At 46.0% G+C, this 24,267-nt stretch overlaps 1 protein-coding gene and 1 long non-coding RNA gene across 5 annotated transcripts in view; one reads left to right on the top strand and one right to left on the bottom strand.

The window, feature by feature from the left end:
* B3GALT5 (beta-1,3-galactosyltransferase 5) overlaps positions 1 to 18,148 on the top strand; it is a 29,073-nt gene extending 10,925 nt beyond the window's left edge. The window contains exons 1-4 of one of the 4 annotated variants that reach the window (XM_019292943.2): positions 4,718 to 4,985; positions 14,382 to 14,505; positions 16,419 to 16,601; positions 17,021 to 18,148. In XM_019292943.2, the coding sequence (XP_019148488.1) occupies positions 16,521 to 16,601; positions 17,021 to 17,974 (1,035 nt within the window). In that variant the 5' untranslated portion in view covers positions 4,718 to 4,985; positions 14,382 to 14,505; positions 16,419 to 16,520 and the 3' untranslated portion in view covers positions 17,975 to 18,148. Of the gene's footprint in view, positions 1 to 4,037; positions 4,336 to 4,717; positions 4,986 to 14,381; positions 14,506 to 16,418; positions 16,602 to 17,020 lie in introns of those variants that run through there. The other 3 variants (XM_019292944.2, XM_010411246.3, XM_019292945.2) reach the window with 3 other exon arrangements.
* On the bottom strand, positions 3,444 to 4,852 carry LOC120410140. The gene is made up of 2 exons (XR_005602103.1): positions 4,768 to 4,852; positions 3,444 to 3,850 (listed from the first exon to the last, which is right to left on the bottom strand). It is a non-coding gene; the product is annotated as an uncharacterized LOC120410140 (long non-coding RNA).
* Positions 18,149 to 24,267: the final 6,119 nt, after the last annotated feature.

The following is a 24,267-nucleotide window of genomic DNA, read 5'->3' as shown; positions in this document are numbered from 1 at the left end:
ATCTGAATTTGAAGGAAAACTTTCCTGTGGTGACAAAGCTTTGGAAGAGGCTCCCCAGAGAGGCTGTGGAGTCTCCTTCTCTGGAGATACTCAAAACCTTCCTGGACATGATTCTGTCAGCAGGAAAAACCCTTCTGAGCTCCCAGGGATTGAAGTAGGACAGGAGACAGCCCCAGGAGCACTGATGGCTACAGGAGTCAGCTGTGGGGATAGTATGCAATGCTGGCTACCCACTTGTCTTGTTACCTGCTGATGCAGAGAGTTATTTATGCCTTGTTTGCACAAGTTGTGGCAGAATTTTGCATATTTTGGTCTCATTAAGTGAGCACTGTTCCAACACCCTCCCCCACCCCATTAGCAGAGGTGCTGTTATAAAATCAGTGAATATAAATCATGCATGATGAGGTACCTGATGTGTCTTGTCTACCAAAGTCCCTGCACTGTCTGCCAAAGGTGTGGGTTTAGAATCACAGAATGGGTTGGGTTGGAGGGAACCTTAAAATTCATCTCATTCCACCCCCTGCCATGGGCAGGGCTACCTTCCCCTCTCCCAGGCTGCTCCAAGCCCCAATGTCCAACCTGGCCTTGGACACTGCCAGGGATCCAGGGGCAGCCACAGCTTCTTTGAGCAAAACCCATCAATTTTGCATCAGTAGAATTATAAACCTGTAAATCTGAGGGTAGGAACCATTTTGCTGCCTTACAAGTAGGTTTCACTGGTAACAATTTTCCTCACATTAGATTGATCTGCACTGCTGTTAGTGTCTTTGTAACGTAAACTGCGCCCATTGAAGGGCTGAGGCTGTTATTCCAATAAAACTCCTCCTCCTGACTGAAATAAATCTGTGTAGATTCTCTGTAGAAAAATCTTGAAAAGCTCTACATGAACGTTGGGTTTAATTTTGCATTAAAGTGAATATCCTTGAAACTCCTAGTGCAGTCAGCAGTGAAGCCATCAAAACATCCCATTCCTACACCAAGTGGCAGACTGTAAATCAGTGACCCCCTTCAGCTGCAAGAGCTCCTGCCCCCACAGCTGCCTTATCAGCACACGTGCTCAGAGAAACCCAAGGACAGAGTTCCTACTCATATTTTTCATAGTGGTGAGAAAACAAAACGCAGCAAACCTCAACCCCAGGCAAACAATGGCATCTTTTGGTGGGTGTTTGCAGCCTGACCTTATCTCTGCCTGCCTCATGCTCTGACAAACCCGGATGTGGAAATATTTACTGTCGCTTCACCAGGCCATGCCAACCCAGACTTGTCAGAGGAGATGACAGCACAGAGCCACCGAGGCAACCAGCGATTCAAGTTGCTGGTTTTCTGCTTGAAGAATGGATGGGAGTGCTGGGGGGGCTGAGTTTGGGGCTGAGTCTGGCTTGGAAGGCAGAAACACCCCTTGGTTCAAGCTGAATTTTAAGTCATATGAGGAGTGGTTTATGGAGCTGGGGTTGTTTAGACTGGAGGAGGCTCAGAGGGGACCTCGTCCCTCTCTATGACTCCCTGACAGGAGTGGGCAGCCAGGTGGCCTCTGCTCCCAGGGAACAGGGACAGGACAAGAGGGAATAGCCTCAAGCTGTGCCAGGAGAGGCTCAGGTTGGACCTCAGGAAGAATTTCTTCACTGAAAGGGCGATTAGACATTGGAAAGAGCTGCCCAGGGAGGTTTGGAGTGCCCATCCCTGGAAGTGTCCAAGGAAGGCCTGGATGTGGCACTCAGTGCTCTGGGCTGGGGAGAAGGTGGGGATGGGTCACAGCTTGGACTTGATGATCTTGGAGGTCTTTTCCAACCTAAAAGATTCTGTGAATATCCTGCTCCGTGAGCCCCACCTCCTCCTCATCCACTGAACAGCATCCACGCTCTCATTTTTTTTTTTTTTTAATTTGATCTGGCGTCTTTTGATGACTAAGGGAACAGGAAGATTACAGTTTAAGTATATAATTTTCATTTGATGTGACAGGTTAAAGCTATGTGCATTTAGAGCAGGCTTAGATTATTTTAGTTCACTTGCAACACTGATTTAAGCCCTGACTCACTCTTTGAGGCCTGACTTCATATAGATATATGTTGGCTTAAGTTTACTGCTAGTGAAATAGAGGCACATGTGTGCAGTACTCTGCTGAAATGCTGGGGTAGGGGTGGACTCACACAGCAAACACAATCCTGAATCAGAGGCAGAGAGCAGCAGACTGCGCTTGTTGGGTAATTTTTTTTCCCCAGCACAAAGGCTTGATATTCCAGAGTTTCTTTTCCTTCCCCCCGTGCCCCTCCCAGACACTGGGCCATGTAATCTGCCCGTGCAGGGAGTGCCTTGAGACCGAGTGCCCTGGAGTCTCCCTGGCTTTGCTGACAGCTGGGAAGCCTAAAAACCGTGGAGAAGCAAATTGCTAAAACTCACAGAGCGGGCTGGGAGCAGTGACCTGGAGCTGACTGGCCTGGCTGGAGGGAGTGGAAACTGCTTTACATGGATTGGCAATGCATTCTCCCCCTCTACACTGCCCCTGTGAGCCCCACCTGCAGCGCTGTGTCCGGCTCTGGGTGCCCAGCACGAGACAGACGTGGATCTGTTCGAATGAGCACAGAGCAGGGACACGAGGATGATCCAAGGGCTGGAGCACCTCTGCTAGAGAGACAGGCTGAGAGAGCTGGGATTGTTCAGCCTGGAGAAGAGAAGGATTCAGGGAGACCTTTGAGCCCCTCTCAGTTAATGTGTTACAAGAGAGCTGGAGAGAGACTTTCCCCAAGGGCATGGGGTGATGGGACAAGGAGGAACAGCCTTGATTTTGGGCAGGGTTAGAATAGATATGAGAAAGAAATTCTTCCTGGTGAGGGTGGGCAGGCCCTGGCACAGGGTGCCCAGAGCAGCTGGGGCTGCCCCTGGATCCCTGGCAGTGCCCAAGGCCAGGCTGGACATTGGGGCTTGGAGCAGCCTGGGACAGTGGAAGGTGTCCCTCCCTGTGGCACTGGATAATCTTGTTGTCGTTCCTCATCAGGAAAAACCCCTCCGAGGGTGCCTCGATGCCGGCTTTTGAGAGGGGGATTTCTCTCCCACTGAGCAAATCAAGGCTGTGCTGCTGGAAATTGGGAGCGCCCAGCCGAACTTTCGCAGCGCCGGGAAGGGCTGGCGCTGCTCTGACACGATTCCCAGCTGCCACACCTGGCAGGACGCTGCCTCCCCCTCCCATCCAAAATATCCAAAATAAAAAGGTCTCTTCCAACCCAACCCATTCTGTGATTCCATGATTTCTCATTTTAGGGCTGCCCTGATGGCAGCCAGTGTGCAGTGTGACGTTCAGCAGCAGTGTGGGCCGAGTTTGGAGCCCCAGCCCCTGCACTGCTTTCCCATTTTCCATGAGAAAATGCCCCGTTTCCAGGTGGAGGGCAGAAGCTTTTGTATGTGCAGTAGCTGTCAAGACTTTGTAGGTCAGACTGTGACAAAGGAAGTGTTAGCACTTTCCCAAAACTAAAGGAAAGGTTTATTTAGGAACTTGGAGTACAAAGGAGAGAGTCATGCACGCAGAGGGAGGCACAGGCATTCTTAGGTGCCTTAGCTAATGCTTCCTCATTACAGGAAACTAAAACTACGCAGGAGTGGGTTTTTTTGAATAACAAAAAAAATACAAAAAGCTTTTGGGGCCGTCCTTTCTGCAGCAAATCTGGAAGTGGATCTGGACCTCTCTTCTCGCTCGTATTTCTTCTGTGAAGTACAACAAGCAAACAGCGTTTTGTGTGTCTCCTTAACTACATCTCTCCATCTCCAGCCTTGGAGTGGAGGGGGAGGAGAAAGGGAGCTGCCAGCAGCTCGCAGTGATTGATCTGTCTCGTGTTTTTTCATGCTGCGCTCTAACAACCTGTTTCAAAAAAACGACAATGACAAATCAAAGCGAGTATTTTCTCGCTAGAAATTCACAGTGCCCTGGATCGTCCGCGGGCATTTTTCTATTAAATGCGCTGCTTTATCCATAACGTTTGTCTGGGAATATTCTTTTCTGCTGGAGCTTGCATCCTGTAGAAGAGAAATGTCTTTCCCCCGGAGCCATTTGCTTCAATAATTGTTGTGGTGTGAAGCTGTCCCTGTTGCTGTCCCCAGGGGCCAGTTTATCAAGGAGAAAGTGCTGCAGTTCTCCACGTGCTCCAAGTATTGAAAGTGGCCCGGGAAAGGGCTCGGGTGTCCCGCCTGGACTTGTACTTTGCCCTGAAGCAAAGGCTTGACTGTGCCTGGGGCCGAGGGCTGTCCGGAGCCCAGACAGCTCCGGGATCAAGCAGACGCGGGGGTCCAAGGAAAGGGGCGGTGAGCGGAGCCTGAGGGATGCTGTCACCCCGGGGCACGCACAGGGTGAGGTTTTTTTCCCCTTTCCGCGGGTTGTCGTTCCTCATCAGGAAAAACCCCTCCGAGGGTGCCTCGATGCCGGCTTTTGAGAGGGGGATTTCTCTCCCACTGAGCAAATCAAGGCTGTGCTGCTGGAAATTGGGAGCGCCCAGCCGAACTTTCGCAGCGCCGGGAAGGGCTGGCGCTGCTCTGACACGATTCCCAGCTGCCGCACCTGGCAGGACGCTGCCTCCCCCTCCCATCCAAAATATCCAAAATAAAAACATTCACAGCCAGTTCCTAACCTGCCCTTCCCTGCCGATGGAGCCGCAGCGGTTCAGTGGGTCTGTTCCCCACGGGGGAGAGGGAGGGAGGAAGGGAGGGAGGCAGGAGAGGGAGGGAGAGAGAGAGGGAGGGAGGAGGGAGAGAGGGAAGAGGCAGGCAGGGAGTTCAGGTTACCGCTGCCGCATCGCCGCCTTCCTTCGCTTCTGGCTCCGGAGACGCAGCCGAGGATGAGCCCCTCGCTGGGGATGGCCGGGCTCCGGGGGGACAGCGGGACTCCAGCACGGCTGTAGCCGGCGATCCCGCTGGGAAGAGCCGCCCGCCGCCGGAGCCGCCGGAGGATGCGCTGCGGGCGCCCGGGATGAGGAGGTGCCTCTTCCTTCCCCTAGCTCCAGGTAGGACCCTGAGCAGCGGCTGAGCCCCTTCACCCGTGGGTGTGCCCTCGGAACCCCGTCTCCGACTTTCCCAAACTCTCCGACGGCCGCGGTGGGTGGGGAGAGGGAGAGGAGAGGGGGCTGCAGGTGTGACCCCGCTCGGAAGACCGGGATCAAAATCCAGCCCTCCCTGTCCGGGGATGTCCCCAGCAGTGCGTGGCCTCACAGTGGGCTCCGGACTGCGATGTCCATCCCCTGGTAACACGGGTATCGTGGTAATTGACACCACGGCAGACTGATTTGGGGGTGAGAACGCCGCAACGAGTAATCTCGTTTGCCCGACTTATCGGGTGTTTTACACGGGGGAACATTTTGGCAGCCCCACATGAAGACCAGGATCAGATAGGACAAAGCCAGGGCAGCGTTCTCCTCGCTGTCCTGCTGGGAGCTTGGATAAAATGCTGAAAAAAGAAGACCAACGAAGCACAGGTAAATAATTAAAAAAGCAGCCACCGCACCTGATCCCGCAAACATTTCTGTGTGTAATCAGCACTTTTAAAGCCAAGTAGTTATTGACAAGGGATTTGGCAGCATCAGGGCCCCGCTGTTGGATTTGGGTTCCTTTGCTTTCTGCCTGAGCCCCACAAGCCAAACGAGGAGCTGGACGCTGTCCCTCCCAGGTAACATCTGCCACGGGACAGCGAGGGGAGTTCGGATGCCTGTCCTGGGCTCTCTCTGCCCAGAGTGGAAACTCCCTGAAGCCCAGGAAGATTTTTCCTCCCGAAGTACCAGACTTGCTGCTTTCACAGACACGAATGCAAAGAGTTAGTTCAACTATTGGAGGAGCATAAAGTTCCAAACACCAAAAAACGACTGTGCCAAGAGGCAGCATGAAGCCAAAGGGCAAAGCACAAGCACCAGGCTCACCTGCTCCAAGTGCTCCCCCAGCTTAAAATAGAGGAGGAAAAACATCTGCAAGGTAACATCCTGACAGGTCCTTATCCTACAGTGATATCATCAGGACTGAGCAGCACTCAAAGATTTAGGAGTAATACTGGAATATCTTTATTGGTAATTTTTCCCATTTTGAATGGGTTTTTTTTGGTACAATCTGCATAATTATCACTTCAGTGCTATTTTACTTCTTCCTTCATGTATCTTGAGACTGTTTCCAAGGGAGAAGAGCAAGATCTTCATTCTATCTGAAATACCATTTTCAGTTTTATTTCTCTTTTGCATTAAGATGATAAAAAACAACAAGCAGTACTACTTGTAAATGAGGGTGCAATCAATAATTTGCTTTGGGGGCATAGAATTTTTGAAGAATGGTGCTTCTGTAACTCAGAGAACTGGACTTTTGGAGTCCTGGCAGTGGCCAGAAGAGCCCGAGGAAGAAAGTTCCTCCTTGCTTTGTTTATGAAGATAAGAAGAACGTGAGCTGGATTTTGTTCCTGTTCAGCACAATGAAGAACACGGGTTAACACAGGGTCAGGTTCCTCTGGTTCATCCCATTGTGGACAGCTGCTTATCTGTGCTGAGATCTGATGTTTGGAATGTAGCAAGTAGGGTGAAATTGCTGATCCATGAGGCCATCCTGAAGTTAAATATGCCCATTAGCATCAGTGGTTGAAGGAGAGTGGAGGCACTGTAGGAGTAGAGGGAGCATTAGAAGAAGAGTCTATTAGCACTGGAGAGAAACCCAGAAAGGGATGGTTGAAGGGACGGTTGACTCACCAGGTGAAGGGAGGACAGTGATAGGAGGAGAAGGCTTTTAGGCTGAATGTTTGGGAAGAAACCAAAATGAAAGAGCAAGGAGGGAGAGACCCAGGGTGCTGCTATTTTCCCTGCCTGTGAGAGAGGATGCCCTTGGCTGGCTGGCTGCCAGCTGTGTTTCCATCACCAGTGGAAGTGGATTAAATCAAAAGTGTCCAAATATGCTCCTAAAAAGGCCACAGAGCACCTGCAGTGGGGGTTGGACTGTACTGGGTGTCCTGTGCCGTGTCCCTGCATTGATGGTCCGAGCTCTGCAACAGGATGCCTCCAGCCCCCACTGCAGCATCTTTCTCCATCCTGGAAGAAGGATCTGGTCTTACTAAGTACCCAAACTGAACGTTTTTGTGGGTGTTTTAGGGCCAGAACTCATCCGGAGAATTTTGCAGGTGGCTTGGAAAAGCAAACTGATATTTTAAAATAGAAGCGAGCTTCCTTAGCTTGGCTAAAGTCCCTGGGAATACATTTCTTTTTGACTCCTCAGCTGCAGCACTTCTTTCCTGCAACATTACCAGAGGAGCTGCACCTCCTGCCAAACTTTTTGCTGGTTTTGAGAGCAAAATCACATTTTGGTCTGAGGATGCTTTTTTGGCTTTTCCAAACAGATGTTATGAGCAAGCGCTCGTGGCTGGGTGGATGAGATCAAGGTGCATTAAGAGCTAATGGCTCTTGATGATTTTTTTTTAATAAAGAGGAAGATGTATCCTCTGCTTCAAAAGAATCCTGTGCCACAAAGGCTTCTCTCTGGCCATGATCTTTATTCTCCTTTAGGCATCTGGGTAGGGACAGAGGCAGAACCCAAAGCCACCTGGTCTGGGCCATTGCAACTATTTTTATAATGGAGATCTCCACACCCGAGGTGACACTTCTTTATCTGCCACTTTTCTGGGTGGATGTGGCCCACAAATGCTTGTTCTTTCCTTTGCAAAAATTAAGATGGAGCTATTAAATGGGTGAGTGTTGCCTGCAAAACTCCTCCTGTGCCTGTGCTCTGCCTCTGGGAGAGTGGCTGTGTTTAGGTTGTGTTTATACAATCTGCTGGGACTGTGGTTAACCACCAGTAAATCACCCTCTGTGGTACAGAAAATAGGATTCAGAGGAAGAAATGGTGCAAATTTGCCTCTACAGGGGTGAGTTTAAGGAGTTATTCTGGGTCAGGTGGTTCTTCTGAAATTGTCTCATAGCTCAGTGGGGCATGGAAGTGAAACTTGCAGGCACTCTTACTTAGTTACTGAATTTTAACCAATTTATAATTTAAAGTTTCTCTATTTTTTTTTGATCATGGTTTTTCTTTGATTGCTGTGAAAAATCTTTCTTTGCTTATTATAACTGTGCCAGTGTTGGCCAGGCTCTTAAGAATACAGCAAATATCTGTATACATCATATAATTTATACATTTCACTTGTATTGGCTTATATTAAGCTAGAATGTAACATCTCACTCTTTATATTTTTTTCTCTAGAAAATTAATAACATCACTTTTTTTTTACTGTACATATTTTTTTTTCTTTTAATTATTTTTAATTCTTTCCTTATTAAAACCTGAAGTGGTAAATAAAAACCAGCCCAATGTTTTTACAAAGAAAATTCAATCTGTTGTTGGAGTCACAGGGTCAATCAGCTAAATGGGTATTAGTAACATAATGACAGAACATAAGCCAGGCAACATAGAAGGATTTGCAAATCCATAACAGTAATGCTCCTTCTCTATCTGTTGTCTAATTGATGGCTTAGGGACTCCTGCTCTGGGTCTGTGACAGAGTCACTCCCTGGCCATAAAACATTTTGGCCTTTCTGGAGAGCCAGAGGCTAATTTTAAGCATGGAAAGCTTAAAATAGAACCCCAGCCCTCAGAGCCCCTCTCGCTGTGCACATCCCCTCAGCTGGGAACAACTGGGAAAGCCAAGCCCCCACCACAGCAGCCCTGAAGAAAAAATGAGAGAAAAACCAGAGAAAAACCAAAGAGACAAAAATAATCAGGACAAAAAAGAAAGGAAGAAAAAAAGGAGAGGATTTAAATAATGAGCCCAGAAACTCAGTGCTGAAGTGATAGAAACTGGTGTGTGTGGAGAAGAGGAACAGAGCCTTGCTCTGTCTTGCTGCTGGACTGACAAGGAGACACCATCCTGATAGCAGAGGCTGGTGAGACATATCAGAGGGAAAAAGGTTCAGTAAGGGCAGCACAAAAAGTTTTTCCCTTGCCCTGCACTTTTTTTGGGTTTCCACCCTTTTCCCCTGCCAGTTTGGGCGAGCACACTGTTAATACATGTTGCCCTAAGCCCCTCCCTTTGAAAAGTAGCATTTTAAAGTGCCAAGAGGGAGGCATTCAGCCTCATCACCTTGGTGGCTGCTCATGTGCAGCTCTTCCAGCTGGAAAAGTCACCCCTGGCTTGGGAGGCTCCACAGGGCACAGGGCAGGAGCCAGCCCAAGTTCCTGGGGGATGCCTGTCCCCATGAAACCCTCTATTTCAAGCAGAGGTTCACCACCCCTGGTTTTGGCAGCCCTGTGTGGTAGCTGGGCAGGTGCTGCTGTTCCTGACAAGGAAGGTGCCAGGCCATGTCCTGCTCCAGGAGGGGAGGGACACCAAAAAACTGCTGAGCCAGAGAGCCCTGGCCATCCCTCCCTGCCTTCTGAGCTTGAGCTGCAGGGGACACCAGGCTGCCCATGTGTGTTCCCATAAAAACGGTGACCCAGCTGCTGATGAACCCATTGCATTGCCAGAGATGTCATTTTGGAGAGCTCCAAACCGGCCCCTGCTTCTCTGAAACACTTGCATTTCGGAAAAAAATAAATGTCCTGCTGTTCTTGACATTTTCTTATTATCTATGTGCGCTTAATCCTTCTCTGTGTCATGCTGAGCTTATGAAAAAGCAATTTAGGGGCTTTATTCCAAGGAAAAGCGGGAGTTAGCAGCTATTGCTAGTCCTTATACCAGGGCACATGTTACAGTCAGTGACTGGGAAAGGAAAATGGGAATAAGGCTGCTGACTTTAACTGTGCAGGATTTGAGGTTGTAGCTCCTGGTCACACTCTTAAAAGCCGTGCCTCTGATTTTGGGGCTGCAGCTGTTTGAGTCTCTTTACAAAGTGAGGACTCTTGCAGGTGGTGCAAAGCACTTTGATCATTTGTGGTTTGGGATTTTCCCTGGCTGATGTGTGTGACCTCAGTGCAAAGACAGCACCAACCATCCCCTGGACCCAGTGGCCCAACTGGAGCTTTGCCCCAGAAAAGTTAAGAAAAGTTTGCTTCTTTAAATTGATATTTTGAACCTGTTCCTCAGGGAGACTGCAGACCTACTTCCCTCTCTCTGCCTCAGGCCCGACTGCTTTTCCTGAACTATATGGCTCATAGCCCTGATCTCTTGGTGCTGTTCAGATAATTACACTCATTAACAGACCTAAAGGAGACATCAGGTTAATTTTGATGGAGTAATTGGGCTCTGTCACAGGAGTTACCATGGCCTGATCTCTGGGGAACACGAAGGGATTCCACCAGGGTCAGTGGTGTGAGCAGAGAGACCCTAAAGCCAACCTGCTGCCCGTGGCAGGATGCAGGAGGGAGTTTGTGGAAATAGGGACTTGTAGAGAGTGCTGTGGTGTGGGATTTGGATCCCAGACCTTGGCCACCTTCTTCATCGGGTCACAGTGAAAAATACCATAGAGAACAAACATTTTCAGCTCCCCTGAAGCTGCTGAATAGACCTTGAAGTCTAACTGGCAAAAAACCCCCAAAACAAAACAATGTGAAAGTGTGCCCAGAGGATGATAAAACATGTCTGGGACCAGTGGGGAAACAGATAAAGAGGCCTCCAGTGGGTTTTTGGCAAATTATGTAAAAAGAAGCAACAGAAGGAAAGTTAGAAAAGTTTATTCCTGCCAATTTTGGTGTCATTTCTGGTGAACCTAGACGGGACAAGTGCCTGGTCTCCTGTGAAGCCTGGGGGGGTCTCTGGATTTTTCATCCTGGCACTGTAATTTTTCAGCAGAAAATCACAGATTCCCCCCGATTCGTTTGGGACACAGGTAGGATCCCATTGTGACATTAAGGCATTCTTTTGGGTTTGGGAATCCTGACCATATAAAATGTCTGAAAATTGGTATTTTGGAATTGGGTACTTTAGAATTTAATATCTTGAAGTTGGGTTATTTTGATATTTTGAAGCTTGATGTTCTGATGTTTTGAAATGGAATTATTTTAGTGCTTTGGAACTTGGTATGCAAATATTTTGAAACTGGGTTACTTTAGTGTTTTGGAACTTAGTATTTTAATGTTTTAAATATGAGTTACTTTGGTATTTTAGAACTTAGCCCTCTGGTATTTTAAAACAGAGATTTTGAAACCTGGTTTTCTAATATTTTGGTGGAACAGCTACCAGCATTTAGATTGTCAAGGAAAAAAGAAAGTTTAAGACTTAGCTGTAAAGTCCTGTGCATAGAGGACTGAAAAGGCTGGCTGCAGGCATAGATAAGAGAGAAGTAAAGATAAAACGTTTGGGAGGAATGTAAAAGTTGCCTGGCTCCTATTTTCATAAGACAACCCTCAGATGATATTAGAATAAAACTACAGAAAAGCCAAGAAATGGACAGTTTTAATACAGGTAAACTACTTGATGTTGTAAGAGCAGTATATCAAAATGTGCAAATCAAACAAAAAAGAAAAAAAATAGGTAAAAACTAAACCAAAAATGATAGCAGTTCTAAAAGAAAACAGTAAAAAATTCTCGTCCCCAGGGAGGAGCCTTGAAACAGGGGAAGGGGTTCAGTTCCTCAGCCTTCATTAGGAAGATTGGGAACAAATCAATGCACATTTCATAAAAAACATAGATACTGGAGGCAGGAGGATCCTCAGGTAAAACCCAGGACTCCTCCAAACCCTCTCATGGCAATAGCAGAACCTCTGGTAACAGCCACACTAAGAAATGAAAAACTGGAATTTTTAGTAGGCACAGGAACCAAATACTCATTATTAAATACCCTGCAAGGTAATAAGTGATGCCTCCATCACAGTTGTTGGTGCCACAGGAACTTGTGAACTGTGCCCCTTTTTCAAACCAGTTAAGTTCAAAGCAGGAAAACTATAAATAACCCATCAATTTTGTACCTGCCTAACTCTCTGAAACAGTTATTAAGGAAAAACTTACTGGGAAAATTGAATGCACAAATCAAGTTTCAGGAAGGAGACTTTCAGATTAAAATCCCGGTGTCTAAATATGTGGAAACTTCAATTTTTATATTACAGGAACTGACTTTCCAATCTGAGCCTATTCCAAAGGAAATGAAGGATGAAGTAATCCCCATTGTGTGGGCCAGGGACATCCCTGGAAAATCAAAAAGAGCAGAACCTGTGAGAATCAAACTAAAATCAGACCCAGGCCTGGTCATATAAACCCAACAGCTTTTAAAGTCAACACACTGAAAAGGCTCATTACCTATTCATTAACAAATTTTTAAGGTCCAGGTTGTTGGTGAACTCCAATTTTGCCAGCCAAAAATGTTAATACTAAAGATTATCAGTTAGTACAAGACTTAAGAGCAGTTAATAAAAATGCTAACTAACCCAAAACACTCGTAACCACACTGAAAAAAAAGGAAACAAACAAATAAATAAATTTGGAATGGTTCACTGTAATAGATTTAAAGGAATTTCAGATTACAGGCGCACCCTTTGTACGGACTTTTTAAACTGCCCATAAAGACTTTATTATATGGCCTGATGATGCTTGGGCTGCTTTTAAACGACTTCAAAAGCACTAATGAGGCCTCCAGCTTTGGACTTCCCAGATCCTGGGAAATCTTTTGAATTATTCCCTTATGCCAAGGATTGCCCAGCTGATTGTGAGCAGTCACAGCTATGGAGCTGTGGAGTCAGGTATTAAACCAGAATATAGTTCAAAAATTTGTCAGTTATTTGAGGCATTATATTCTAAATTTCACCCTGGTGGATGGGCAGTCACCCCTATGGCCAAGTAATAGCTCTTGAGAAAATAAAGCTGTGATAGAGGCTATCAAATGTAGTAGCTCTCCTGGAGATTATTGGCAAATTGACTTTACAGGACTTCCATGCAAAGAGAACTGTAACTATCTTCTAGTCTTAGTGGATCCCTTTTCTGGGTGGCCTGAAGAATTTCCCTGCTGCACCAACCTGGCAAAAGAAACAGTGAAAATATTGCTAAATCAAATATTTCCGTGCTTTGGAGCTCCTCTAGGAATGTCATCAGACAGAGAGTCTCATTTTATAGCAGGAGCAGTGGGGCAAGTTAGCAAGGCCTTGGGAATTCAGCAGGATTTACACACTCTGTGCCAGCCACAAGCCAGTGGAAAGGTGAAAAGAATGAATTATGCTATTAAACTTAAATTATTATCCCCAACCAGAACAAAATTGAGGAAAAAGAATGAATAACCTGGTAACTAAAGTGTTGCTCATGTGTGTAAGATGTATCTTAATAGTCCACCAAAATCTTTGTTTGCCAAAAACACCTTTAGAGTTTCATGAAAATTCCTATGAAAATTTAAGGCAGCTAAAATATTCAATGTAACTAATTGCTGGATAGAATGTTGGAAGGAATGAGGCTCTACAGAACCACATGGCCTTACGGAAAAATGTGCTATTACAGGACAAGAATGCTGCACTTACATCAGGGATGAGTTTGAAGCGCAGCAGATGAAAATCGATAGAAAAAGCAATTGAAGAGTGGCCAAAAAAAGAAAAGTCTTTGATGAGATTGGCTTAATTCATGGCTACCAAATTGGAGAGCCATGTGCAGTCATTTGTAACCATTGCAGTGTGTTTGCTTGCTTGTATTCAATGCTAGAGTTGTTGTAACACTTTGTGCTGAAAAATGAAGTACTGAGACTTGTCTAAAAGAGACAGTCTCAAGAAAAAAGGGGATATTTAATAAATAACAAAGAGAATAAAAAAATTCAACTCCCCTTAAGTTGATGGGAGAGAGCAGAGTCTTTTTTTAGGTGCTCATTTCAGGTGGGTGTGAGAGGCAGCTGCAACTCCCACATTGTTTGGTGCCAGCATTCCATGCAAGCCACGTTTGGATCTGCAGAGACCCAGGAAGTGCCAGTCAGTTTAAGAAAAGTCTCTAGGACATGAAACAGGCAATTTTTTGGTAATGCCCTTCATAAAATATTTTGCAGTTGGAACAACAGGAGATGGAAAAAGCTTTGAGATAATTAAAACCTGTGATTTCTGACTGAGATCACAGAGAAAAGTCACGTATAACATCATGCAAAAGGACTTGATATAAAACCAGAAAGATTTGCTTTGATGCAAAATGGGGATGGGATGGGGGCTCAGCATCCCAGGGGTGAGGAGACAATACCAGGGTGATTTAATCCCCTGGTACAGAAACTTCAGTGCTCCAAGGAGCTGCCCTGCCTCTGCTAATACAAATGGTTTTAGTGTTCAGAATTCTCCCTGTTCACCTGCAAACGAGAATTGAATGGATGGTTTTTGAAGAACAATGGCTTTGGCAAGAGGAAGCAGCTTGTGTCTCTGTCACCCCTCTCCCAGTAAATGCAAGGTCAGATGGGGCTTGGAGAAACCTGGGATAGTGGAAGGTGTCCCTGCCCATGGCAGGGAGGTGGAACTGGATGATCTTTAAGATCCTTTCCAACCCAAACATTCCATGATTCCAGGTTACACATGGATGGATTACACAGCTGGGGAGGCAGAGACAGCTGAGACACCAAACTGGGGACGCCCAAGGTGCTACTGGTGTGATCTGGGCCTCGCTCCCCACCCCCTTCCACAAATACCTCAGTGAGTAATGGCAAATGTTCCACGTGAGGGAAAAAGAGCTCCACTCCTCCAGCTCAGGAGGGCAGATTCCAGACAGCCCCAACTTTGCCTTTTGATGATCAAGCTGATGACAAAAGCTGGTCAGAACCAAAGGAGACTTTGCTCTGGGGTAGTGGGCGCTTCGTATCAAGACACTGCCTATCCCTTGATCCCTGCACAGGGCCCTGCTGGGAAAGGATGCATGGACATGTGTGCCTCTTGCTAAACTTATAAAATATGGTTACACCTTGCATGCATTTACAAACATTTGCATTGCCCAGCTGTGAGTGTTTGTGTGTTTATGTGTGTGCACGAGCTGTGCTCCTTCACGCATCGGCTGAATCAGGAAGACAGTGTGGCTCTGGAAAGGCAGAATGGTAAAGGTGGGAGGCTGCTCTCCCAGCTGTCCAAAACAAGGACCTCTTAAAGTTTTTTTAGATCTGTTACCAGTGCTGGAAAGAAAAGTAAACAATGGTCATGTTATATCAGTCTGATTCTACTGGAATCTTGTAAAATGATTGTTATATCAGTCTGATTCTACTGGAATCTTGTAAAATGATTGTTGTGTGTTAGGGCATCTTGCACTTGGATATTTGTGAAAAGGTTTTAATGGGTTTAATACAAAATTGGTCTCAGTTTTTAAATTAATTCAGTGTTTCGTTTGTATGTGTTCTGGAATTTCTGTGACAGAGAAATATCAGGCAGGTACTGTTCCTGGTGACAGGAATAAACCTCTTGTATATCTCCATTGTCAACCTCAAAACACCCTCCTGTCCCGAAAACACAATTCAGGATATTCATGTGCTTCCTCCCAGGCCACTGAAGAATGTTAAAACAGATGTAGAGCAGATTTTTGTATAACCTTTTGTATATATATATATATATATATATGTGAATGTATAATCTCACACAATTTTACGTATGCATTTAACTAAAGTGGTTTTAAAATTAATTACAGGACGACTCAGAACTGTACATACAAGAAAACATCCTTATCTATTTAAGGATAAAGTTAATTTAAATATAAGTGCCAGAAGAAATGTGAACTTCTGAAATATTTTCAAAATTCATCAGTGAATCATTGCAAAAAAGCATTTCACTGTGGGGGGAATGCCAGTAAACCAAGACTCCAGTTCTACTTGTTCCATGCTTTTAAGAATCACTGAAGTTAATGGGAACATTCTTATGGGTAAAATGAACTGGATTTGGTTCCAGGAACACCTGGCTGGACATTCAAATGAACTTAAATCCTGCAATGTAAAACCTTTGATCGCCTGGAAAGGGGAATTTGAGCAAAAGGAAGGCACTAATCTGACTTGGGGGAGTCTACACAGAACATTCCTGGTCAGAAGGCAAAGATCAAATTCCCAAGAACGCTGCAGCTCTGGGCATGGTTAACTTGGTTTGCTGTGTTTTTAGCTGGGGAGCCAGATACAACTCTTTGTTAAGAAGGGGGAAAGTGGAAGGAGATGCATTTTCCCCCCTGATAAAAATTGCCTCATCCTAGTGCTCTAAAATAGTAGTTGGTGGGTCTGTGGCTTACTGGAATGAGCAACCCGAGCCTTAAACTCCTCTCACCGGGTTAATTAATGGAGATGTGTAACATTTTGGCACTGTAAGGTTTTTGGGCTTGCTTTGATAATTTTTCTCTCACTCAAAATTTCTATTAGATTTATAGGCAGTTGTGCAGCTCATTAATCTGCTACAAGTTTAAATGAGTGAACATTGTTGTTGTTGTTCGGATCTCTCTCACTCAAAAAGGAGAGGGGAATAGGACAACCCCCTTCTTACCTCAGCATGTCCTAGTGAGTCAAACTCAGCACTCAAACTCTGCACAAGCTGAAACATCCAAATAATGTGACCCACTGCTGTTTTGGTTTTTTTCTTGTCTTCAGAGCAGCTGACCCAACTTCAAAAATGTGACGCATGGCCCCTGCAGCAAAAGGATCAGGAGCAGTTTCTGGGTTGGTGCAAGAGCCCCACAGGACACAAAGGTGATGAAGATGAGAGGAACCTGGCTGGGTGTGCCCGTTGGACACCTGCTGGCTCTGGGACACAGGCACAAATGGAGAAACATGGTATTTAAAAAAAACCCCCAAACCCCCATCATTGTTATTCTCTGCCCTGTGATGTGGGCACATAATCTGCTCCTTCTCTGGCCCTGGTGGGTCTAAACTTGGTTTGTAGGGTGCTGAAAATGGGGAGCAGGTTTGAAGCATCAGCCTGGGTAACGTGGTGTCAGTGGGCACGCTTGTGTGGATGTCTGAGGACACAGTGGCTTGGAGGGCAGATTCAAGTTAAGCCCAAGTGTGAATCTGCCAGCAGAACATCTCGTGGGGGTGGCAGGAGGAGAAATGTGGGTGAGTGCCCTCAAACAGGCAGCTTTCAGTTAGAGCTGACCTGGCTTTAAATCCCTGTGCAGGGAGTTGGGAGCACAGCACTGAGAGGAAGCAGGGATTATTTTTATGGATGTGCTGTTCCTTCTTGTTCCTTTCAGATGGATTTCAGAAAGTTCAGGCTGTTTGTCTGCCTGGTCGGGCTCAGCAGTGCCAGCTTCTGGGTTTTGTACAGCTGGCCCGAGTTCTGCGTGTTCTGTGAGAATAGCCAGGGTTACATATTCCCCACAGAGACTTTCAGGAGGCTCGAAGGGAACTTCTCTCTGCTCCCGGATGTTGACTGCCACAAGACCCCTCCTTTCCTTGTCCTGCTCGTGGCGTCCTCCTTCCAGCAGGTGGATGCCAGGATGGCCATCCGGCACACCTGGGGCAAGGAGAGGACAGTGGCTGGGAAGAGCCTGGTGACGTTTTTCCTCCTGGGAAGCCCTGTGGATCCCAGCCAGCAGGCTAGCATCGCTGAAGAGAGCCGGAGGTACAGAGACATCATCCAGAAGAACTTTACAGACACCTATTACAACCTGACCCTGAAGACCATGATGGGAATGGAGTGGATTCACCGGTTTTGTTCCCAGTCCGGCTTCGTGATGAAAACCGACACAGACGTGTTTGTCAACGTTTTTTACCTCACTGAGCTGCTTCTGAGGAAAAAGAAGACTGCTGGGTTCTTCACAGGCTTTTTAAAACTGCACGAGTACCCCATAAGGACAAGAGGGAGTAAGTGGTATGTGAGTAGGAAGGAGTATCCAGGAACGACCTACCCACCCTTTTGTTCCGGGACTGGATATGTTTTATCCAGTGACGTAGCCAGTCAGATCTACAACATTTCTGAGAGCGTTCCATTCATTAAACTGGAGGATGTGTTCATAGGGCTGTGCCTTGCCAAATTGAAAATTCAGCTGGAGGAGCTTCACTCGGAGCAGACGTTTTTCCCGGAGAGGATCAGGTTCTCTGTCCCTCGCTTTAAGAAAATCGTGACGTGCCATGAAATAAAACCATCCGAGCAGCTGAGCTACTGGAATCGCCTGGTGGCAGGAAATCAAGGAGGAGTGCTCTAGCACCTACCCTGCTCCACTTAACAAACTGAAATTCTCTGCTTTTACAGGGCTGCTCCCAACTCCAGCAAACTCCCAACTAACTCCAGCTCCATCTCGTTAAAAGACTTTTTAAATGGTCATTTTAATCACAGAATCAGAGAATTGCTAAGGTTGGAGAAGACCTCCAAGATCATTGAGTCAAACCTTTGACCTAACACCACCTTGTCAACTAAGCCAGAGCCCTGAGTGCCACATCCAGTCATTCCTTGAACACCTCCCAGGGCAGCCCCTTCCAGTGCTTAACCACCCTCTCTGTGAAAAAATTCCCTATTTCTGTCCAAGAATGTGCAAACCTCTTTCTCTCCCCTTCACTCCCACCTCCGTGCATCCCTGCTCTACCCAAGTTATAATTATGATTAAGTTTTGTTTTCCGAAACATTCAGGCCTGCTAACCTGCCCTCCAAATCTTGCTGCCAGAGGCCTGGGAACATTTCTGCAGTACCAAACAAACAGTCAAAGCACTTCTGTTCAGAGAATAAAATTTGCACCATCTTGATGAATTACTGCACCCATCTGTGCAGGCATGTAAGGAATGGTATTTGTAGCTGTCAGGATGCTCCCTCCTGGCAGAGGAAGCTGCAGCCCTGCCCTTGCAGCCAGCTCTGTGTGGGCTGAGCTGCATCCTGGCACAGATCCCTCCTTCAGTCTACACCAATTTTTTTTCGCAGAGATGGTAGAATTTGCCCTTGCAATGCTCTTGGGACAACCTTGGGCACTGCAGGTCACCTGGTGGATGTGTAAAAGCTGCTGCAGCTGCTTCCTGGTGTGTGTGCTTCCTGGTGGAAATAATCCATGGTGGAGCCAGTGGAGGGTGCCCTGCTCTTCCTATTAAAATAGACCCTGGAGACATCTTTTATATTTGTGTCTCACTTTGATTGCCTGAGAGCTACTGTGAATGGTTTGCCAAGGCTAAACTAGAGTCACTAACAGTGATTTAGGCATTTTTTTCCAAGGAGAAACTGGGTGTGTGAGGGAGAAGACAGGAGGATATTTCTCCTTAAAGAACAAGACCTAGTGGGGAAATGTGCTCAAGTAATCATTCAGGCCAGGAGCCCTATCTCTTACTTCATTCCCAAGCAAAGCCTCATGAAATCTCTGATTATAAGTGTCAGAGATAAGGAGCAGGGTCTTTACAACAGATGCTGTGAAAAATACTTCAGGGCTCTGAGGAGGGAGAAGGGAGTTCAGAAATCCTCCCTTATGCAATGGTCCTGTTTGACTTTCCTGCAGGCACAGGCAAGGTCGGTGTTAGCAGCACGGAATGCCTGTAATGTCTGTGTGAACTGTTTCTTTCCAAAAAGCAGTGAAAGTGGAGCTGCTCCTGAGGGGAGCTCAGGGGACCCAACACCCGGCATGGTAAAAGCATGGAAGAAAGACAGGAAAATAGATTTTATTATTTTGGTGTTATTTATTTTTTTATTGTTTCTTTTCCTTTCATTGAAAAGAAGGATTCTTCTTTCTTTCTTTTCAAATCCTTCTTGGCGAGGATTTCCCAAGTATCTCTTTTTACTTGCCTGTGTCTGAAGAGCAGGATAAATATTTTCAGCAGGAAAATCCCGAGAAGTGTTTAATAATGGTCATAACATATTTTTTATTTTCTTCTGGTGTAGAGTAACCTGAGATCATGCACTTACTTTTGACCACTGATGACGGAAGAAGCTATGTTTATTTGTTTGTCAGAAGAATAGCCTTCTTCATTTTAAGATTCTTCAGTAAACTTTTAATCTTTTATTTAAATAATTAAAATATTTAAGCAGCTCAATTTTACTTAAAGTTCAGCTATTTTCTGAATACTTTTGCTGCCTTCAAAAAGTGTGATGGGTCAGACTGATAAAGCCAAGCAACATCTTTTTAATCACTATTCTTTCCATGTACTAGGCAGAAATATCTTTTGCCATTCATTGCTCTTGTGCCCAAGGTGCAGACTGGTTATTCCTTTAATTTATGGAAAAATGGCGAGCAGAAGGGAATGTTTCCTGGTCATTCCTAGCTCCCTGTCTTGAGGGGTTGAGGTCTGTGAGTTGGGACAGCATCATCAGCCCGATGTTCTCCTCTTTTTCTCAGAGGTAATAATATAGTCATAAATAATAATAAAACAATAATGAAATAATCCTGCAGGCAATTGAAGGTCTCACTTCCACCTCTGTGCCTGGTGTCAGCAGTCTGTGGCTTTGCATCAGCATAAAAAGAGTCACTCTTGAGGACCAAGTCCAGCTCAACCTCTTGGCTGTGGCTTTTATTGGAGTTCAGGAGTGCTCCCAGTTACTTGAATCCAGCTGCTAACTGGGAAGATGGTGCTGCTCTCAGTCAGCCACTTTTGCAGACTCAACCACTGTATTTTTGGGGCTAAATCCTAGTAGGAGGTGGCAGGGAGGTGGAAATGGATGATCTTTAAGGTCCCTTCCAACCCAAACCCAACCATTCTGTGGTTCTATGAAATCCATCGCTGATGTGCTGTTGGGAATAAGTCCTCGGGCATGGTCTGAGAAACCATCCTGATCCTGTTTCCAGGGAGATGCATTTGGAATTTCAAGTGACCTGTACAAGTTGTCTCTGTTGCTGCCTTCAGAATGTTTGGTCCCCACATCAGTCTCTAATGGCCTGGCTGTCCATGAGCATTTAATTTGTTACTGCTGAAGCTCAGCTGAGGAGCAGATGAGTCCAGGTTGAAATGTCAGGGATCCTGGGAGCCTGTTCCTCTCCTCTTTGCAAAGTGGCTTCCCAAGTGAATGCTTTTAGTTGCTGCACAGAATTTTCCTCAATGTAATGATTTTCTTTGTGCAAATCAGAAAATAATTTTGTAATTCACAGAATCACAGAACTGTTTAATTTGGAAAAGACCTCCAAGTTCACTGAGCCCAACCATTAACCCCAAAACCATGCCCCTAAGCACCACATCTACACATTTTGTGAAGACTTCCAGGGAGAGTCATTCCACCACTTCCTTGGGCAGCCTGTTCCTGTGCTTGGCCACCCTTTCTGTGAAGAACTTTTTCCTATGTCCAATCTAAACCTCCCCTGGTGCAACTTGGAGCCATTTCCTCTTGTCCTGTTGCTTTTTTTACTTGGGAGAAAAGACCAACCCTCACCTTGCCACAACCTCTTGTCAGGGAGTTGTGGAGAGCAATGAAGTCCCCCCTGAGCCTCCTTTTCTCCAGACTAAATTCCTCCCTGCTCCCTAGGCTGCTTTGAATAAGAATATACTAATTGAATAATAATAAGCTACCCTGCTGGAAAATGTGATTTAAGAAAAAGCAGATGACTGCATGTAAGGCAAATCCATTTGTTTAAACAAAACCACTGTGCTAGTGAGTTTATATGTATCAGCTAAATTAAATTAGCTTTTGCAGCTGAGGCCTCAGATCATGAATTTTAAAACAATCAAAACAGCATTAGTGGCCTTTTGCAAAATTATATGTATTTTCCAATGAAAAACCATCAAAAAATGATCAGAAATATAACTAGAACTGTAAACACAATACTGCAGTGTACATATAGTTATTTTTTTAAGTTTTGTATTGGCTGATAAAAAAATTCAGGCAGTTTGGGGGCAGTTTGGGGGCAGTTTGTGTGCAGAAGTAGAGCACTACCCCAGTGTTTTTATGCATTCTGGGTTAGAAGATCATTAATTTTTTTTTTTTTATGAATAGCTTTGAAAAGGTCATCTGAAAGTTACTCCACTGCTTCTAAGTAGGGAGGAGTACAGAAATCAGCAGAACTGACAGTGTTTTAGCATTGGTTGCATTTCCACACACTCTATTTCTTCCAAGATCAGTTTTTGGATGCAGAAAAATTTATACAATTTTTTTTCCCCCACAACCCTAATTAATCAACTAACACATTCTCAGTTTAAATTAGGATTTTCAAGGATTTGGTCTCACAGCTCCTCTGACTCAGCCTCACTGTGGAGGTACAATGCTCCCAGGCACTTCTGAAAATACAGGGTGGATTTTTGCAGTGAAAGTTTTGCCTTACATGGAAGTGCAAGGGGACACGAAGGCTCCTGGTGTGTGCAGGATGTGACAGGAATGCTGCTCCTCCCGGATCTGTGCAGGTGACAATGCAATGTCAATGTCAAACATGTGCTAGTGTTTGTATTGTTTGCAAAGAACATGAGAGTGTTGAGCCAACAGTTCCATGTTTGATATTTTAATAAAGAATTTTGCTACCACACTGTTGCGTGTGTTCACTTGTCTTCCCAGTTGTGGATGTATCAACATTTTGGGGTGTCATCAAGTTAGGGGGCTGGTTCCTTTTCCAGTTAAAATCAGTAGCAATGTAGAATTGTTTAGGTTGGAAATGACATTTAAAGGCATCGAGTCCAACCTTTAACCCAGCACTGCTGAGTCCAGCACTAACCCCTGTCCCCAAATGCCACATCCACAGGGCTTTTAAATCCCCCCAGGGATGGGGACTCCAGCCCTGCCCTGGACAGCTGTGCCAGGGCTTGAGCACCCTTTCCATGAAGAAATTTTCCTTAATATCCAATCTAAACTTCCCCCTGGCTCAACTTGACACAATTTCATCCTATCCCTGTTCCCTGGCAGCAGAGCCCGACCCCCCCGGCTGCCCCCTCCTGTCAGGGACTTGTGCAGAGCCACAAGGTCCCCCCTGAGCCTCCTTTGCTCCAGCCTGAGCCCCTTTCCCAGCTCCCTCAGCCGCTCCTGGGGCTCCAGCCCCTTCCCAGCTCCCTTCCCTGCCCTGGACACGCTCCAGCCCCTCCAGGGCTCTCCTGCAGGAGCCAGAACTGGGCACAGCCCTCGAGGGGCCTCTCAGTGCCCAGCACAGAGGGACAATCCCTGCCCTGCTCCTGCTGGACACACAATTCCTGATCCAGCCCAGGGGCCAGTGGCCTCTTGCCTACCTGGGCACCCCTGGGCTCGTGTCCAGCCCCAGGCCTTTCCCAGCTTTCCAGCCCCTCTGCCCAGCCTGGAGCTCCACGGGGTTGGTGTGACCCAAGGGCAGGACCCAGGACTTGGCCTTGTTAAATCTGAAACTGTTGAATTTTCTCCCTTTCCCAAAAATCACTTAGGAAACAGCGAGGGAATTGAAAGAAAAAGATAAATTTAACCACAGCTGATACTTTTGGGAAGAACAAGAACCAACCTGAAATGATTTCTGCCCCACTGTGTGCCTGGGGATGGCTATCGTGGTCCTTCTGGGGCCTGGAAGTACAGGGCTATTCTCTTATCACTTAAAAGAGAAATGTGGAATAACTGAAGACTGTCAGACTGTTTTCCAAACACAAGCACTTATGAACCAAAAACCATAAAGAGAGAAGTTCTCCCTTACTGCCTTTATCTTTTATTTTCTCTTGCTTACATTTCTGATGTATTTTGCTTGGGGTTTTTTTTTTTGCAGCTGGACTTAAATTCATTAGTTCATGACAGAAATATATTCCCTGAAATATCTACAAATATTTTCACAGGACTTAGACATATGCAGCACATAGGAGATTGAGCCTGAAAAAAGCAGACTTGAATTTGCACATGTTCTGGCTGAGCAAATAGAGACTTTTTTCAAAGCCTGGTAATGCAGTGGATTTGAGGCTGTTCTTCCAAAGAGTTCACTTAAGTACATTTTCACTGCAAAATGTAATTGGACAATTTCAATGGCTGAGAAATAATGTTTCACATACTCAAAAATGCGTTATTTTTGCAGGGAAAAAGAAATAAATCCAAGCCCCTTCTTAGAGTCTCTCCAAGCGAACTGTGTACACAACATTCCTTGTGTTCAGCTACAGCCCTAACCCGACCTCGTTTAATTTAAGCCTTTGGGTGCAGGGACACAGGCCTGTGATCATCTTGCTGCTCCTCAGGAGTCACAGTTACATTTACAATTACACTCCACAAGCCCCCGTGCACAGCTGGAGGCGCAGAATGTCATAAATTAGTGATGTGGTGTGATTTACACCTCCAGCTCGTGGATCTTCCAGGCAGCTCTAATCCCTTCATGTTTAATTTAATTATTACTGCTGAAACAGCAGTTGTAAGTAAATGTTTGACTCGAGTACACAAAGGGACCTGCAGCTTTTACACGTGTTGCTGCTCGTAAAAGGTCAGTGGGGGAATTAAAGAGCAGAGAGAGCTGAGCCGTGAGCGGGAGCAGGACCTGGTGTGGGAGTGATGCTGCTGGGTCCTGACAGGGTGAGGAGGGAGTGGAGCAGCTCAGGATGAGCAACTGTGGTGTACCTCAGCCCATTTTGGGGATGTCAGCCCCTTATCCTGAGGCCAAGCCCTGTGGGTGTGGCTCTG

This window comes from Corvus cornix, chromosome 1, assembly GCF_000738735.6.
Source record: "Corvus cornix cornix isolate S_Up_H32 chromosome 1, ASM73873v5, whole genome shotgun sequence".
Taxonomy (NCBI): domain Eukaryota; kingdom Metazoa; phylum Chordata; class Aves; order Passeriformes; family Corvidae; genus Corvus; species Corvus cornix.
This window is presented reverse-complemented; position numbering and strand designations above follow the sequence as displayed.